General features: G+C 44.3%; 1 protein-coding gene across 1 annotated transcript; it reads left to right on the forward strand.

Moving 5' to 3' along the window:
• Window positions 1-428: 428 nt before the first annotated feature.
• TECTB (tectorin beta) lies at window positions 429-15,042 on the forward strand (the record flags this gene model as incomplete). The annotated part of the gene is made up of 10 exons (XM_081268373.1): window positions 429-504; window positions 1,116-1,306; window positions 2,465-2,607; window positions 2,712-2,784; window positions 8,245-8,348; window positions 8,481-8,564; window positions 9,808-9,970; window positions 11,426-11,498; window positions 12,578-12,610; window positions 13,623-15,042. The coding sequence occupies 10 exons, from the start codon at window positions 429-431 to the stop codon at window positions 13,670-13,672; spliced, it is 990 nt and encodes a 329-aa protein (XP_081124499.1). The 3' UTR covers window positions 13,673-15,042.
• Window positions 15,043-15,510: the final 468 nt, after the last annotated feature.

A 15,510-nucleotide genomic window follows, 5' to 3' on the forward strand; every position in this document is an offset into this window, starting at 1 on the left:
GTGGATAATGTGTGCTCATTGTGATTTATCTGCAGCCGGTTTCTTTTACACCCTCGGGCTATATAAACTGGAACTAGGACTGGGGCTGGAGGTTTGGGGAGCCTTGGGAGGCAGCATCCACAGTCCAGAGAGAATGAGACAGTTGGGAACATGAGCAACCTCCCGTGTCATTGACGACCCCAGTGGTATGAGCCTCGCTTTCCGCTTTCTGTGCTGACAAGGGAAGATGATCAGGAACTGGGGAAAGCACGGTTGACCTCCTGTGAACGGTTCCTCCAACAATGCGTGGGCTGCTTTGTTCTTACCCTTGATTTTAACTATTTGCTCGTGTTTCTGACCTAGAACAATCGAGGCCCAAGCTCTGGAAGGACCATAACCATTTGGTCACTTGGGTTTGGCCATCTGCAAAGGCCAGGTTCTGAGGAGCGATGGTGATGAGGGCCTTTGTCCTGTTGGCCGTCTTTGTAGAAGCCTCCGCGAGATCCTGCACTCCAAATAAAGCAGGTACGCCTCAGAGCCACCCATCCTCCGGGAAAGGGAAGTTTCCAGAATTTTCCTTTGCAATGATCAGAGTTGAGGGTTGTCTTTGTTTGGCAAATGCAAAGACAAGAGAAAGAATTTAAGCCCCTCAGGGCCAGCAGACTGTCTCCACAGGAAGCGAAAGTGTTGGGTGATCTGACTTTTCTAACATTGGAGAATGCTCTCCACCTCCTTTTTTTTTTTTCCTATTTGACTATTGAATATCTGTCCTATGCCATAAATCAACGTTTTACAATATTTTGCATGAAATAAACATTTAAAAATTTTAAGGTATGTGCTCGTTTTCACAGCTATATATGTGTGTGTGTGTGTATTCTAATCTGTGATTTCACATAGTCCTTTTAAAATAAAAGTTTAAAAATGAACCAATTTAAAATATACTAACACAGTATAGTTATTAAATAAACTCTAAAAGTAGAAATTTAGTGAAATTTTGGGGAAAATACTGTCTGCTAAAGAATAGCAGGGAAGATATTTTTGACCACAGGCTCTGCGTGTTCGGGGGTGATTGGGATCTTTAAAGTAGGTGGTTACCATGACCCAGTCTGACTCAAGCCATGTGCATGTTCTTCCAGATGTTATCCTTGTGTTTTGTTATCCCAAAACCATCATCACCAAAATCCCTGAGTGTCCCTATGGATGGGAAGTGCATCAGCTGGCCCTTGGGGGGCTGTGTTACAATGGAGTCCATGAAGGTGGTTACTACCAATTTGTCATCCCAGATTTATCACCTAAAAACAAGTCCTATTGTGGAACCCAGTCTGAGGTAAGGCTAAGCCACATTGTGCTTAAGATTAGGCAACTAGCCTGAGAATGACTTGGCTTTATTCTCCTGATTTATTGCTGGCATGCGCAAGGCCCCCTTTATGGTTTTGTTGTTTTTCTTTTTCTTTTTGAGACAGGATCTCACTAAGTTGCTTAGGACCTCGATAAGTTGCTGAGGCTGGCCTTGAACTTGTGATCCTCCTTCCTCAGCCTCCCAAGTTGCTGGATTACAAGGCCCCCCTCTATGCATAGAGCAAAGTACATTTCCCACTTCTGACTCACTTCAAATTCTTAGCTTATGCTCCCAAGCCTCTCTGTCCTTCTTGGTTGGACAGGCAGAGGAATGGACCATCCTTTCTCCAAGAATTGGAAGTGATAAGGAAATGCATTTGGAAGAGTATTTTAAAGGAGTGAACAGAATATAGCACAATCTTCAACTCGGCCATATGAAGTACCTAAGACAGGGAATCATGGAATTAATAGCAGACATTCTCTTGCCAAATTTACTTGTATGACAGAGGAGAAATCTGATACCTCCATAAATCCACAGTTCAAGGCCACAGAACCAATAGGGACATAGTCATGAAGGGAGGCCGACCTTCCTGTTGAGGTTCAGCTGCCTTGACCAAAAGATGATTATCCATCTGTGGGTCCCAGCATCTAATATTATGTGATTTTAGAGTCCAACATGCCAGAAGAAAGAATCTCAGAAACCGTGCTTATTGTTAGAAAAAAAGGAAATGCACAGAGCGAGACAGTAATGTTCTAGAAATGGCAGAGGGTAGAAAACATTCACTTATTACACTTTAACAAGTGAAATGGATAAAAAGTTGATGCTGGGAAGTAGGCATTCTTGAGCAGCTTCTTTTTGGTCAGAAGCCCAATGGGTTTATGGATTTTTTTTTAAAGCATACAACATCAACCTAGATTATTCTAAACCATTTTAGTTGAAGGCACTCAAGAACTCTTTACAAAATTCTTTACGAAAATTACCAGGTCACGCACAGACAGGAAGGGGAAGTTCTATCATCCATGCCAAACACTGCTGTCCCCACATGGGGCTTTTTTTTTCGGAGCCATCTTCATCCGCATTTCCCAGAACTCTCACCCTTATCCTGGGGGCCCAGGGCCACCCTAACTGCCTTCTCCCTTTTTCCAGTACAAGCCCCCCATCTACCACTTCTACAGTCACATCGTTTCTAACGACAGCACGGTGGTCATCAAGAACCAGCCGGTGAACTACTCTTTCTCGTGCACCTACCACTCCACCTACTTGGTGAACCAGGCTGCCTTTGACCAGAGGTAGGTTGCTCTGCGGAGAGTGGGGGCTGCTGCCTGGGTGTGTGCTGCAGCCCTAGCAACCAGGAGTGTTTCAGTCCTTATGCAAAATTCTCTCCCCTTTTCAGAGTGGCCACTGTTCATGTGAAGAACGGGAGCATGGGCACTTTTGAAAGCCAATTGTCTCTCAACTTCTACACTGTAAGTCCAGGTTCCCTTTCCTGCCCTGTGGCCTTTCCAGAAGACAATGGGACACTTGCTCAGGATTCACTCTGCCCAGGCTCTAGGCAAAGCTCCATTGAGAACTTAAGTTGAGACATATGCTGTGGTTTGGTTTCCAACCTCTTTAAAGAGTAAATGTAGCAGAAAGTCAGACTCGTAGATGGAATAGAAGAGCTAAAAGGTGCCACAAAGGTAAGGCCAACCTTCCCACCTCACAGGTGAGAAGCTTGAGGCAATGTCAGAAGACGGTAAGACAGTCCATATCCGACTCTTAATCGAGATTGGTTTCCATTATAGCCTACTCCAGAGATCTATTTATATTTAAAATCTAGCTCTTTTTAAAACATTTGGCATACAGCATTGAATTTCCTAACAGAGCTGAGGAGAAGAGTTAGGGCTCTCTGCTACCTAGCTTTCAGTACATGAGTTCCCTCGTTACCTAACTCAGGTCTGCAGCCTATATTGACATTGAAGTTAAAGGCACACTTTGGTAACCCTCAAAATAAAGGGCCCCAAAGAAATTAAATATGCCATGGCCACCAGCTCAGCTGCCCTCCTGCTTAGAAGGGGTGACTTCTGGTGAGACAAATGCACACAGAGGAGACATGGGCCAGCTGACTACAGGAAGACGCAGGCAGACACAGAACCTTTACCTAGAACATAGAGCTGGAAGACATCCTCAGAGGACAACATGTCCGACCCCTTTATTTCACAAAAGAAAAGTTCTCCTGCCTGGAATTCCATTAACTTTGAACTCCTAGAACTCACTGTACCTGCTTCCTAGAAGGCTCTTAATTGTGCCAAACTCAGTAGTGAGAATCAGAAGAATCTTAAATAACCCAGTCCCTTGTACAGGTGAGGATCTGAAGCCCAGAAAAGAAGGACATGATTTGCCCAAGGTCACCTGGGTACTTTGGAGGAGCCCAGTCTACAGCTGTGGTTTCAGTGGACTCCCCGTGAAGGGCTTGAAGCTTAAGTGTAAGGGCCCCTCCCTACACGGGTCCTTGTCAAGCCCTGTGTCTAATTTTGGATTCAATTTTTTGAATCTTTTTATTAAAGAGGACTCTCCAAACGGGGTAAGCTTCAAGGTCCCCTAAAACCTAGATTTGCCCCTGGCTACACACCACTAGTGGTTACATCCTGAGAATCAGAAATCCCTGCAGTGCCTTAGCCCTGTCATTAGGGGCATAAATAAAGTGTGGGCCACCAGGGTGATGAAAGGATGAGGAAATCCTGCAGGACTGATGAAGGCTGTCCAGAGAAGAAATGGGCTTCCACGGATTGACAACAGTCTCAGGGGACGTCCTAATGACAGGTTGTCATTACTATTGAGTCCCTGTCCGGAAGTGAATGATTGTTATTTTAACCAGATAAAATTATAGATATGATTCAATGAAGGTTTTACAACAGTTGGTAATAGAGAGACACCAGGGTTTTTGAAAATGTCACCCACTATCAGCCATGTTAAGCCGAGATTCAGACAAAAATATCAAACCATTGAACTAGAAGGAGCTTAACTCCTTTAAAAAATTTTTATGAGGGCTGGGGATGTGGCTCAAGCGGTAGCGCACTCGCCTGGCATGCGTGCGGCCTGGGTTCCATCCTCAGCACCACATACAAACAAAGATGTTGTGTCTGCCGAAAAACTAAAAAATAAATATTAAAATTCTCTCTCTCTCTCTCTTAAAAAAAAATTTAAAAAAATTTATGAGGCATGTTCTCAGCATCAGCCAGACAGACCATTCTCTCTGCTGGAGGGGCAGACTAATGGGATCCCTCCCTGTTCAGGAGGGATATAGAAATGAGGCTAAGGCCTCCCCAGGGCCCAGCAAGACCTGTGCAGGACAGACCTCAGCAAAGAGAGGGTTCTGCCATCCAGAGACTTTTGTATTAATGAATATTCCCACTGTGGACTTGGTTTCCTATGCCTGGCCTGTGTGCTTTTATTTTCTTCTCTCTCTCTCTTTTTTCTCCCTCTTTGAGAGCGTTCTTGTGTGTTTCTGAAGAAACAAGTGTTCCTTGCATATATTTCCATCAAATTACCAGAAGCTGAGCTGTGCCCCAGATAGCACAATGGAACTGGCGCACTGCTAATTGCTTAGGATTCCGAGAACTTCAAATGCTGGATTCCAAAAGCACTAGTTCTACTCAGTATGCTTCCTCTCTCTTTCCTCTCCATCCCCCTTCCACGCACTTTTGCCAAGAACCCATAGTTGGTATTCCCAGCAGAAAGTTATTTGGACTCCCAATCCAACATGAAGGAAGTTGGTTTACAGAAGTAGTCTAGTACTATGGTTAAGAAAATGGACCGTGCCATCAGAACACTGGTATGAAGCCTGGTTCCACTGTTTACTAGTTTTGTGACCTTGGGCAAATTAGTTAACCTCTCGGTGCCTCTATCTCTGCATTTATAAAGTAGGGATATAATAACACTTAGCCTTTAGGTTTATTATGATAATTAAATGAAATAATATTTAGGAAGGAAGCACTTAATACAGTGCCTGGCACTAGGTAACTGCCCAAGAAAATAGCCATTCTCATGATTGCAGACTTTGAACCAACTTAACCTGGAATCTCTGAGGGTACCTATTATTGTGACCTCTATGGCATTGAATATCAATGTCAGTAGTATGGGAATGGGTTGACTTTTATTCAATCAAAGCAGTAATTCTTAGTTAGACAAAGAGAAATGAAAAATCTCTAAATAAATGCAAGCAACAGAAGCTAAAAATCACGATTCCCAGAGTCAGAACAAATCTCGAAAGCAATCAACCTTGACCTCCCACCCAAAGTTCAGAACACTTCTGCAAGATTGGTGAGGGATGGCTTCTCTGCCTCTTTCAAAGATAATGGCAATTGGGTCTTCTCATTTTAATTCAGCATTTGAAAACTGATACACAGAACTCTTGCCCATTTGTTCTATCTCCTGAATAATACCATGTAATTATTTTGTGTCCTTCAAATATCTTTCATCTTCCTCAAGCTAAACATCTTCTCACTATAGTTCATTCACCATCTCCTCTGAGTATGGTTCCATTGGTCAATGCTGCTATTAAAAAGTAGAGCCCAGACCGCTGGGCATGGTGGCAAACATCTGTAATCCCAGAGGCTCGGGAGGCAGAGAGTGTAGAATCACAAATTCAAAGCCAGCCTCAGCAAATTAGTGAGGCCTTAGCAATTTAGACAGATTCTGTCTCAAAATAAAAAAATAAAAAATGGGCTGGGAATGTAGCTCAGGGGTTAAGTGCCCTTGGGTTCAATCCCTGGTACCAAAAAGAAAAGAAAAAAGTGGACCTTGTCAGACTAATGTGGGGCCAGGTGAGTCAGAGGTGACCTTCTAATTTCTGGAGGACTCTATGAACATGTCTTAGGATATAACTTTGGAACACTTTTCTTGTACTTTTCTTGTATTTCATGTTGAGCTTGTGAGTGGAAGAAATGCCTAGATTTTCCCATGTGAACTGCTGTTATATCAGGTGCACCTAATCTTGTACAGTTAGCTGGTTGTGATTCGGCCCTTGGGTCAGGGGAAGAGACTGTATGTCGTGGTTTTTCAAGGTGTTCTTCCATTCTGTTGGATGGATGAGCAGTTCATGCAGCGTTTCTATGTTTTTAGGGATGCCAAAACAAAGTCCTGTATTGTAGGGTGAAGATATCTGGAACAGGTCCCTAATTTTCATGTTATAAAGAAAGAAAGGACTAGATTAGCAACTATATTGTGGTTCCTGGGTCAGTTACCACCTTTGCAAATGTGTTCTTAAAATATGGTCAACCTCAGGCAGTAACACGGGTCATAAAAAGCCACTGTAAATCTGCCATGTTAAGCGGATGAATCATTTATGACTAAGAACATTCTAATTTAAGTTTTGCAACCACTGAAATGGTGCAGGGACCTGACAAATGGAAGAGAAACCATTGACTTCTAGGTGACAGATTCTAGGAGGCCTCGGCTGGATCTGCAATCAGTAAAACAACATAAGAGGTCTTCAAAGATGAAAGATTCTGAGTCTTAACATAAAAGTCCCTGTGTGTTTGACCCCAAGGGGGTAAAATTTCATTTTGACTAGATATCCTTGCTGAATGTGAGTTCTGCCTACTACTGCCTACAGATTGCAGTTCTGCAAAGCTCCAAGCCCATGAAACTCAATCTTTTAAATAGTACCCTGGTATGTACTTTGTGTTTCTGTTCCATAATGGCCCAAGTTAGTGGATGGAAGCTAAAGTTACCCCAGGATTCTTGTTCTTCCATCCAGTGATTTTGTCTCTGGCAACTAAATCCAGAGTGTTGTGCCAGGTTGTTAGTAGAGTTAAATGAGTCCAAGACTCAGAGAACGGAGAGGTCACCCTCCTTTGGGTATGTCAACTGGAAATACTGCTGTTATTCCTAATAACACCCAGAGCTGCCTAAGAAGATGCCGGGTATAGACCACACAACTGGGCTGCTGATCAGAACCTGCTGTCTCTGAGCTCAGGTCATAGTGGTGATTCCTGTCTGCACTCAGAGCTGAGGCCCCAGTCTCCTCCGTCCTCCTCTGTAGCCTCTCTAATCTTTTTCCCCCCTGAGCTTCTCTCCACCTTCTGCCTTCACCCGGACTTCTGCCTAGCTGGCCTCTTTGCAGCCACACCTTTGCCCCAGGGCCTTTTTCCCTAATGGAAGCATTCTTCCCTAGATGGCTGCATGGCCCCCTTCCCTGAAGTCTTGCTCAAATATCTCCTCTTCAGTGAAGACTCCCCACAGTATTTAAAATTGCAACCTGCCCTTCCATATGTTCTCAATCTACCTTACCCTAATCTACCATTTTTATAGTTTTTTTACATAACATACTATGTTCTATTCTAACATACTATACAATTGACTTACTGTCTCTCTCTGCTAGAATATCAGACAGATCTTGACTTTGTTTACCAATATTTCTCACCATACAAAATATCCTGACATAGAAACCATCCAAATCTGTAGATCAATCCCTGACACATAGTAGATAGTTACGCATCTTCTTGTTGTTGTTAATTGCACTGGGAATCAGATCATAAACTTTCTAACTCAGGCTGAAATCTGCCCAGGCAAGAAGGTAAGCAAGGGTAGAGAGGGGCTGTATGTGTTTGGTCTCTCTGGTCTTTGGGTGATTCATCAAACACAGCACCTTAATATCTCTGGATTCGATTTGTTTCCATCAGTTAAATTTTGTTGGCATAGATGAGATGTACAGCGTGTGCCTCTCCATGACCAGCAAATCTAGAATATGGGATGTCCTCACTCCTACTAAGATGGCCCCAGCATCGTAGCTGGGGCAGCTTCTGTGCTATGCTATGTGGTCTCCTGTGCTTGTTCTTTGGGGTTGATTCCCATCCCCATCCCATTCCAATTCATCTGCTCCTGCCAGACCCAGCTTCTCAGTCTGAGAGGTCATAATGCCTGATGTCAATTTCCTTCCCAAGAATGCCAAGTTCTCTACCAAGAAAGAAGCGCCCTTTGTCCTGGAGACATCTGAGATTGGTTCAGATCTGTTTGCAGGAGTAGAAGCCAAAGGATTAAGTATTAGGTAAGTACATTTCTTTAGGCTTCTATTCTTAAGTATAAAGGGGGAAAAGCTAGCCCAGAGACTTTCCAAACACCAAATATTTCTAAGCCTAAGACTGTAGCTCCAAGTGATACCATTTTGCTTTCTTTCCAGGTTTAAAGTGGTCCTGAACAGTTGCTGGGCCACACCCTCTGCTGACTTCATGTATCCCTTGCAGTGGCAACTGATCAACAAGGGGTAGGTTCCATCGTCTAGGGTCAGGGCTGATGGTGGGGCCAAGAATATCCAACCTGCTTTGCTCTGGCTTGGGATAGCTTGGGAAGATACTTTTAGTTCACATTGGTATCTTTTGGAGGAAACCCTAGTTTTCAAGAGCTCTCAGAGGGATTAGAGCAGATCCATTATCAGGGACTCTCCTGGGCACATGAGCACTACAAGTGCAACAGCACACCCATCTCCCACAGAGACCTGATGTGGGGACAGAGATGCGTGGAGTGATGGTGTGAAAGCTCCCAGTGGATTTCCACCAACAAGAGGTAGCTGTCACTGAGGGTCAAGTGCTAGGGCTGCGGCCAAGAGGCAGCAGTGCCAAGGCATCTAGACTTGCTCACTGTCCGCCTTCTCGGTTCCCCTTCCACAAAGCTCTACTTACTCTCTTTTCCACTGGCTTACACTTGAGCTGTAAAGAGCTATTTTAAGGTCTCACATCTTGAGTTCATACAAGGATCTCGGGTTTACTGACCAAATGATCCTGCAAGAATCTCATTTCATAACTTGGAAAATGCCCACAGCTTGGTTGCTACTCAGAAGCCACCACCAACAGAACCAGCTCTGACCCTTGGTCTAGATACGAAGGTACAACATTCACCCCTCGGAGGTGACGTCCTTTAGGTCCTGCCTCTACTCCAATAACAACACAATTAGATGCTGCCCTTCTAGTCATTTTTTTTTCCCTGTGCTTATATTTTTAAAAATGACCACATATTTACAAAGGTGACTTTATAATAAAGTTAAAAAGTGGAACATAAATTCAAATTTCCAATGACAAAATCTCATCAGAGACACAGAGACATATGCCTTGAGTTTAGATGTCTGTGGTGACACAGGGAACTGCTGCTCCCAGTGCCCTGGTCATTATCTTGGGGTGTTTTACTCTGGGGGGTCTGCCACATCCCAGTCCTCGGGAGGACTTTATCTCTTGGGCATTTCATTTCTTTAGGACAAGGGTGTGACCCACCAGGTGAATGGCTTCTCATAAGCCACTCCCCTCTATTGTACCTAGCCTATAGAATGGGGACAATCCAACCCATCTTAAAGGCCCTCAGCTTGATCTCATTAACTATGAAGATCAAGTGAGGTGCTGCCTATCACAGTGCTTTGGAAGGACAAAGCACTGCACACACTGTGTGTAACTTTGTCCAGAGCCCCTGCTGGAGCTCCCTGAGGTGACATTTGGTCTTCTTTCCCCCATGTGCATCAGCTGCCCCACCGATGAAACGGTCCTCGTGCATGAGAATGGGAAGGATCACAGGGCCACCTTCCAGTTCAATGCCTTCCGGTTCCAGAACATCCCCAAACTCTCCAAGGTTTGGTTACACTGTGAGACGTTCATCTGTGACAGTGAGAAGCTCTCCTGCCCAGTGGTAAGCTGCCCTCTTGGGAAGGAGAATGTTACATGGGGGTGGGGTCCTGGGGGAGCTGGGTTTGAACTCGAAGTCATAACTGGCAGTAGGATATGTGCAGAAGGCTTTCTGGGGAAATGGGCCCAGAGTAGGGTGGAAGCTCCAGGCCCGTCCACCTACCTCCAACAACCTACCCAGTCTGGAGAGTGTCACTTAAGTCCCTGGGCCTAGTTTTCTCATCTAAGTAGTGATGGCCCGTCCCCTTTTAGAGATCATGTAAGGCACTGACAGACATGGAAATGCTTTGGAAAAGCTGAAGTACAAGGGAAATTCAAGGTCTGCACAAAATTCAAAAGGCAGGGGTGTTTTAGTCTCAGTTGGGCAGGCTTCAGACACATGCTGCAGAAATTCTGGGGGAGGGCTGATGGCACCAGCTATCTGTGCATTCAGGCCATCAGGTGAACCTGATGCTCACCTTGCTTCAGAATACCATCTTATAGACTTAAAGTGCTGAATCCTAAACTGTTGGCTTCTCTGGTCTACGTGGACTAGAGGTCTCAGAGTTTCCAAAGAGGCTGCCTGTCTTTAATGTCTAGGGAACGGAAAAAAATAAGGCTATGATCTTTACACATCTGTAATCCCAGCAGCTTGGGAGACTAAGGCAGGAGGATCACAAGTTCAAAGCCAGCCTTAGCAAAAGCTAAGCGCCAAGCAACTCAATGAGACTCTCCGTCTCTAAATAAAATTCAAAATAAGGCTGGGAATGTGGCTCAGTGGTTTAGTGCCCCTAAGTTCAATCCCTGATACTCCCCCCCTTCACACCCTGTGCCAAAAAAAAAAAAAAAGAAAAGAAGGAAGGAAGGAAGAAAGGGAGGAAAGGAAGGAAGGAAGGAAGGAAGGAAGGAAGGAAGGAAGGAAGGAAGGAAAGAAGGGAAGGAAGGAAGGAAGGAAGGAAGGAAGGAAGGAAGGAAGGAAGGAAGGAAGGAAGGAAGGAGGCTATGATCTCTAGTTGCATTGACTCATTTGGATAGAAGATGGTCATCTATGAGCACAGTGAAAGGGAAAGGAGGGTGTGAGACTGGGGAAAGGCTGACAGAAACACTTTACAATTGATCAGAGGCTGAGTATTGACACCACATTAAAAAAGAACATGTTTTGCAAGTGTCCTCAGTCACTGTGATTAGAATAACTGTAAGTAAAAGACTCACTTTTTATCAAAAGATGTGGGTCCATTCCTCCCACATGTGGTAGAAAGGACCAAGCAGATTTCTTCCAACTTGAATTCTTAATTTACTGACGCTTTCCTCCTGGGTTCTCAGAATTATTTAAAACAAATAAATAAATATAAGCCAACTAGTATGAGTTGACTGGAGAATTTTTACTCCATCCAGTTTGTGACTTTCTTTTTTTCTTTCTTTTTCTAATTCCCTCTTCTTTCCCTTCCTTTGTTCTCTTCCTTCCTCTCGGGGTCATCAGACCTGCGACAAACGGAAGCGCCTGCTCCGGGACCAGACTGGGGGCGTGCTGGTGGTGGAGCTCTCCCTGCGGAGTAAGCGTGTTTCCCACTGGCTGGGCGCACTCTGGGCTGTGCCCACAGGCACAGCCGGTTTGAGCATTTTGACTGAATTGCCAAACCAGGTGTGCCTGTAGACACAGCTCTCACCTGCTCCTCCAGTCTTCCAGTGGGGGGAGGGATGGGAATCCAAGAAGCTGAGGTTTGCTGAGTACCTTGAAAAGTTCTGTCGATGGCTCAAATCCAAAATGGCCCCAAGGAATCAGAAAATGCTGAGCTTCTGACTAGAACATGCAGAGAACAATAATAATAGGAAAGAGAATGTTCTCTAAGCATGTCAGGTGCCAGTCAATGAGCCTCTATTGAGCTTCTAGAACTGGAGTTTTAGAAATAAACAGAACCAACCAGGAACTTTCCATCTAGCAAGGAGCAAGACCCCTGTGGAGGGGCAGGGGTGCCAGGAAGTATCCAGCAAGGGATTTAGCTCAGTCCAGGGCTCGCGAAAGACCTCTGTTGAAAATCTGAATGATGAACTGAGGGTAGTGTGACCTGGGGTGAGCAAGATGCTTGGGGAGACTGGGCACCATAGCAGCCATACTTGAGAGTCTAGCCAAGCCGAGGCTTCCTCCTGATTATGTGTGGTCTGCAAACCAAAAAAAGAATTTAACATTTTTATGAGGTTCCAAAAACGATCAAAAGAAGAACAACATTTCTTGACCTACAAACATTAGTTGACATTCAAATTTCAGTATTTATAAACAAGGTTTTATTAGACTAGGGAGACACTTATTCACTGAAGTGGTACTGTGGGCTGTTGCATTCATGCTTTGACCATGTGGATTAGTGGTCATAGAGACTAGCCCACAAAGCTGAAGATATTTACTCTCTGGTCTTTCCTGAAAAGTTCACCAGCCCCTGCCTCAGAAAGTCTGGGAGAAAATGGTGTGAGACAAAGCCTTTGTGAGCTTCAGCATAGACCTTGTTCTAAAGGCAAGGGGGCGCTCAGGGTTTAAAGGGGGCAGGGATACAGTCGGGTTTATGATTCAGAAACAGTTCTGAGATGTCTGCCCATGGTCTTTTCTTAAACCTGCGTTCTCTCTCTTCACTCACTCCAGGCAGGGGATCATGGAGGCTCGGTAGCTTCTCAGGTAAGGAAAAGAGGCACTTCAGGGATGCCACGGGCAATGCCCACTTTTGTAAAGCAGATGGATGTTTCAGAAGAAGTTTAACTTTGGCCCCAGCAAAAACGTTTAGAGTTGAAAATTACATGGGGCAGAAGCGGGCAGAGGTTAAGGGGTCTTTTTCCAACCAGCCGCTGAGATATGAAGGGATGAATGAGCTGGGTATCAGCAGGACTGGAACCCATTTCCCCAAGTCTCAACAAAGTCATCACCAGGTGACTTTGCTTGGATTCCTCCATTTGGAGAACACAGTTTTTAATGATCTGTTCTTTCCACAAATATTTGAGTCCCTGTTACATCTCTGCCCCTCATCACTTGAGTGACCTTGGCAATGACCTGACCCCTCCATACCTTTTCCTCTGTGGAATTGGGCTAATCACTGTCCCTATCGTACCTGATGTTGTGTGGATTATTTAACGACAGCTAAGGGCATCAGACAACTCAGTGAACGTGACAGATAAGACCCTCGCCCTTCCTAATATGTGTGGAGTACATTGGGGTTGGGGGCACGTGATCCAAAGAGCAGGCAGGGAAGCCCTACGAGGAAGAACCATTTCAGCTATGAGCCAAGATCTCCCTGGAATGATGAGAAGGAGGTAATTGCAAGGAGATCATTTAGTAATCAACTTGCAGATGTAGACTTCACTCTTATGGTCACAGGAAAATCGTGTAAATCAACTTTTTAGACTCCAATCCTAGATTCTCATATTTAGAGAGAGTTCTATGGCAAAGGTCCTACAAGGAAATGCTCCATCACGTAGGATGGAAGTTCAGGTCCTCAACCTGGTTCTTTGTACCGATAACAGTGAGCTGTGGAATCCCCAAGAGAGGAACAGAAATGACTTTGTAGAAAAGTTGGAGTTTTATGCAAACCTGCTTAAGACCCCTGAGCTGGGCAGTCCTTGGGTTAGAGCGGGTTGAGCTGCTCCTGCCCTCAGGCCTCTGTCTCAGAGCCCTCCCCGCCTGCTCTGGTTCACAGATGTTATGCGCCACCTCGTTGTGATGCTGGGGATCTGCGCCCTGTTGTAGGAGTCAGCCTGGAGCTGCAGCTCCGCCCTCAGGTCGTCCTCAGCGATGACAAACTCGTTTTTTGTGCTGCCAAAAAGAGCAAACAGAAGACTACATTGTCGGGGAGCAGAGACCAGCGCTTTGCCAAATATGTGTTCCAATGATTTTTGTGAATTCAGTGATCAATCTCCTTTGGTGCCCCACTTCCTCTTGTTCCTTCAGTGGCCCTTAGATCCCGCCAGTCCTTCCCCTGCAGCTGGGGAGGAGTCTTCTCAGACTCCAGTCAAGGGTGCAGGGCCCTCCTCCTTTGAAAGCTATTTTAATTCTGAGAGACTGGCACACCCATCACGTGCAGCCGAGCATTTTGAAGACCATGTAGTGCCTAACCACAAAGTCAATGCTAAATAGAGAACGCACAGGAGTAGCCAACTTCCCCGGAAGGGGCTCTGTCATTGAGACTGGGCAGTTCTACCCAAGGACCAGAGCTGAGCCCGCAGGCAGGGAGTTGCAATCTTTCAAATAACCATGTAGGAATCGGAGTGGAATACCAGAGTTTTGCTTATAAGTAATAGGAAGGAAATGGATCCTTAAACGTTCTTGTACTAACCTAACTAGTTTTTACTATAGGTTTTATTAAATATATATAAACATTAGACAGGTATAAACTCCTTGTTTTTGTAGCTGATATATACTTTAACATCAAAAGAAAATTAGAAATTTGATAGAAAAAAAACTCCAAAAGGCATAGGACAACCCCTCCCCCCCCACACACACACAGGTTTTCTGTACTTGGTGACAACCTGATTTCCCATATACCTTGTGACATCCATGTCCTCAATATCTTTCTTCACTGGCTCTAAGAAATCTTCATGTGTACAGAATGGACTGATTTCACTTAGTCTTTACTTAAGATGTTCAAATCCATATACTTTTGTTTTTGTCTCATCAACTTAGGATCATCAGAATAGAACCCACAAAAAAATCAGAAATGCAAATGCAAATATGGCCAATGAAATCACGTGGAAATCTCATAATGTAGCCACCTCAGTGATCCAGAGTATGCCAGTATCCATGATTTACTTTGGTCACCAAAATAAAAACTGAATGTACCAACCCCGGTAGAGAACTAATAGGATAAGCCTGAGCTCTTAGTTCTTAATCACAAACATTTAATTAGCAGGCTTACACTTTGAAAACACACACCTGTTTGTCTCTCCGTTTTTAATGTATTTGAGAACTTTTGAGATTTGCAGTTTGATGGTTCTTGTACAATTTGGGCGAACTCAGAAATTAAACTACTCATCAGATCTCTCAAGAGTTGAAGTATATGTTTGGTTAGCAATAGGCTAGAGTAAAATGACTCAAGTTCAAACTTGGTCTCAAAGCTGATGTGCCAGACAGCCTGGGATCTTTTCCTTCTGTAAATTCAGAGTATTTTGTAGTCAAGAAGGACAGAAGACATATTTTTATGGGTTCTAGTAAATAGCATATAACAATAACTTAAATAGCATACTCATAGCCAGATTCATATTCTTTGATGTCAGAGTAAAACAATGCTTTAGTTTGGTTTTATTTTATCATTATGTTTTATGATCATGTATCTCTACCTGGTGCTACGGAATAAATGAAATGCCTCAAGATAAATAACCTATCACTACAGTTTGCAGTGTTGATATATCATGTTGAAAGCCAATTCCTCAACCTTCCCAGGGGTTTCTACCGCCAAGAGCTCCTTAGACTCATGTATATACCACAGACTTTCAATTGCTCTCTCCCACATTTACACTTGAAACACTTTACTACTGGGTTTTCTGTGCAAGGAGGTGAAGCCATTTCACATAACTAACATTTTGGTGAAG

The sequence above is a fragment of the Spermophilus citellus genome, assembly GCF_964194105.1.
Source record: "Spermophilus citellus genome assembly, chromosome: 15".
Classification (NCBI taxonomy): Eukaryota; Metazoa; Chordata; class Mammalia; order Rodentia; family Sciuridae; genus Spermophilus; species Spermophilus citellus.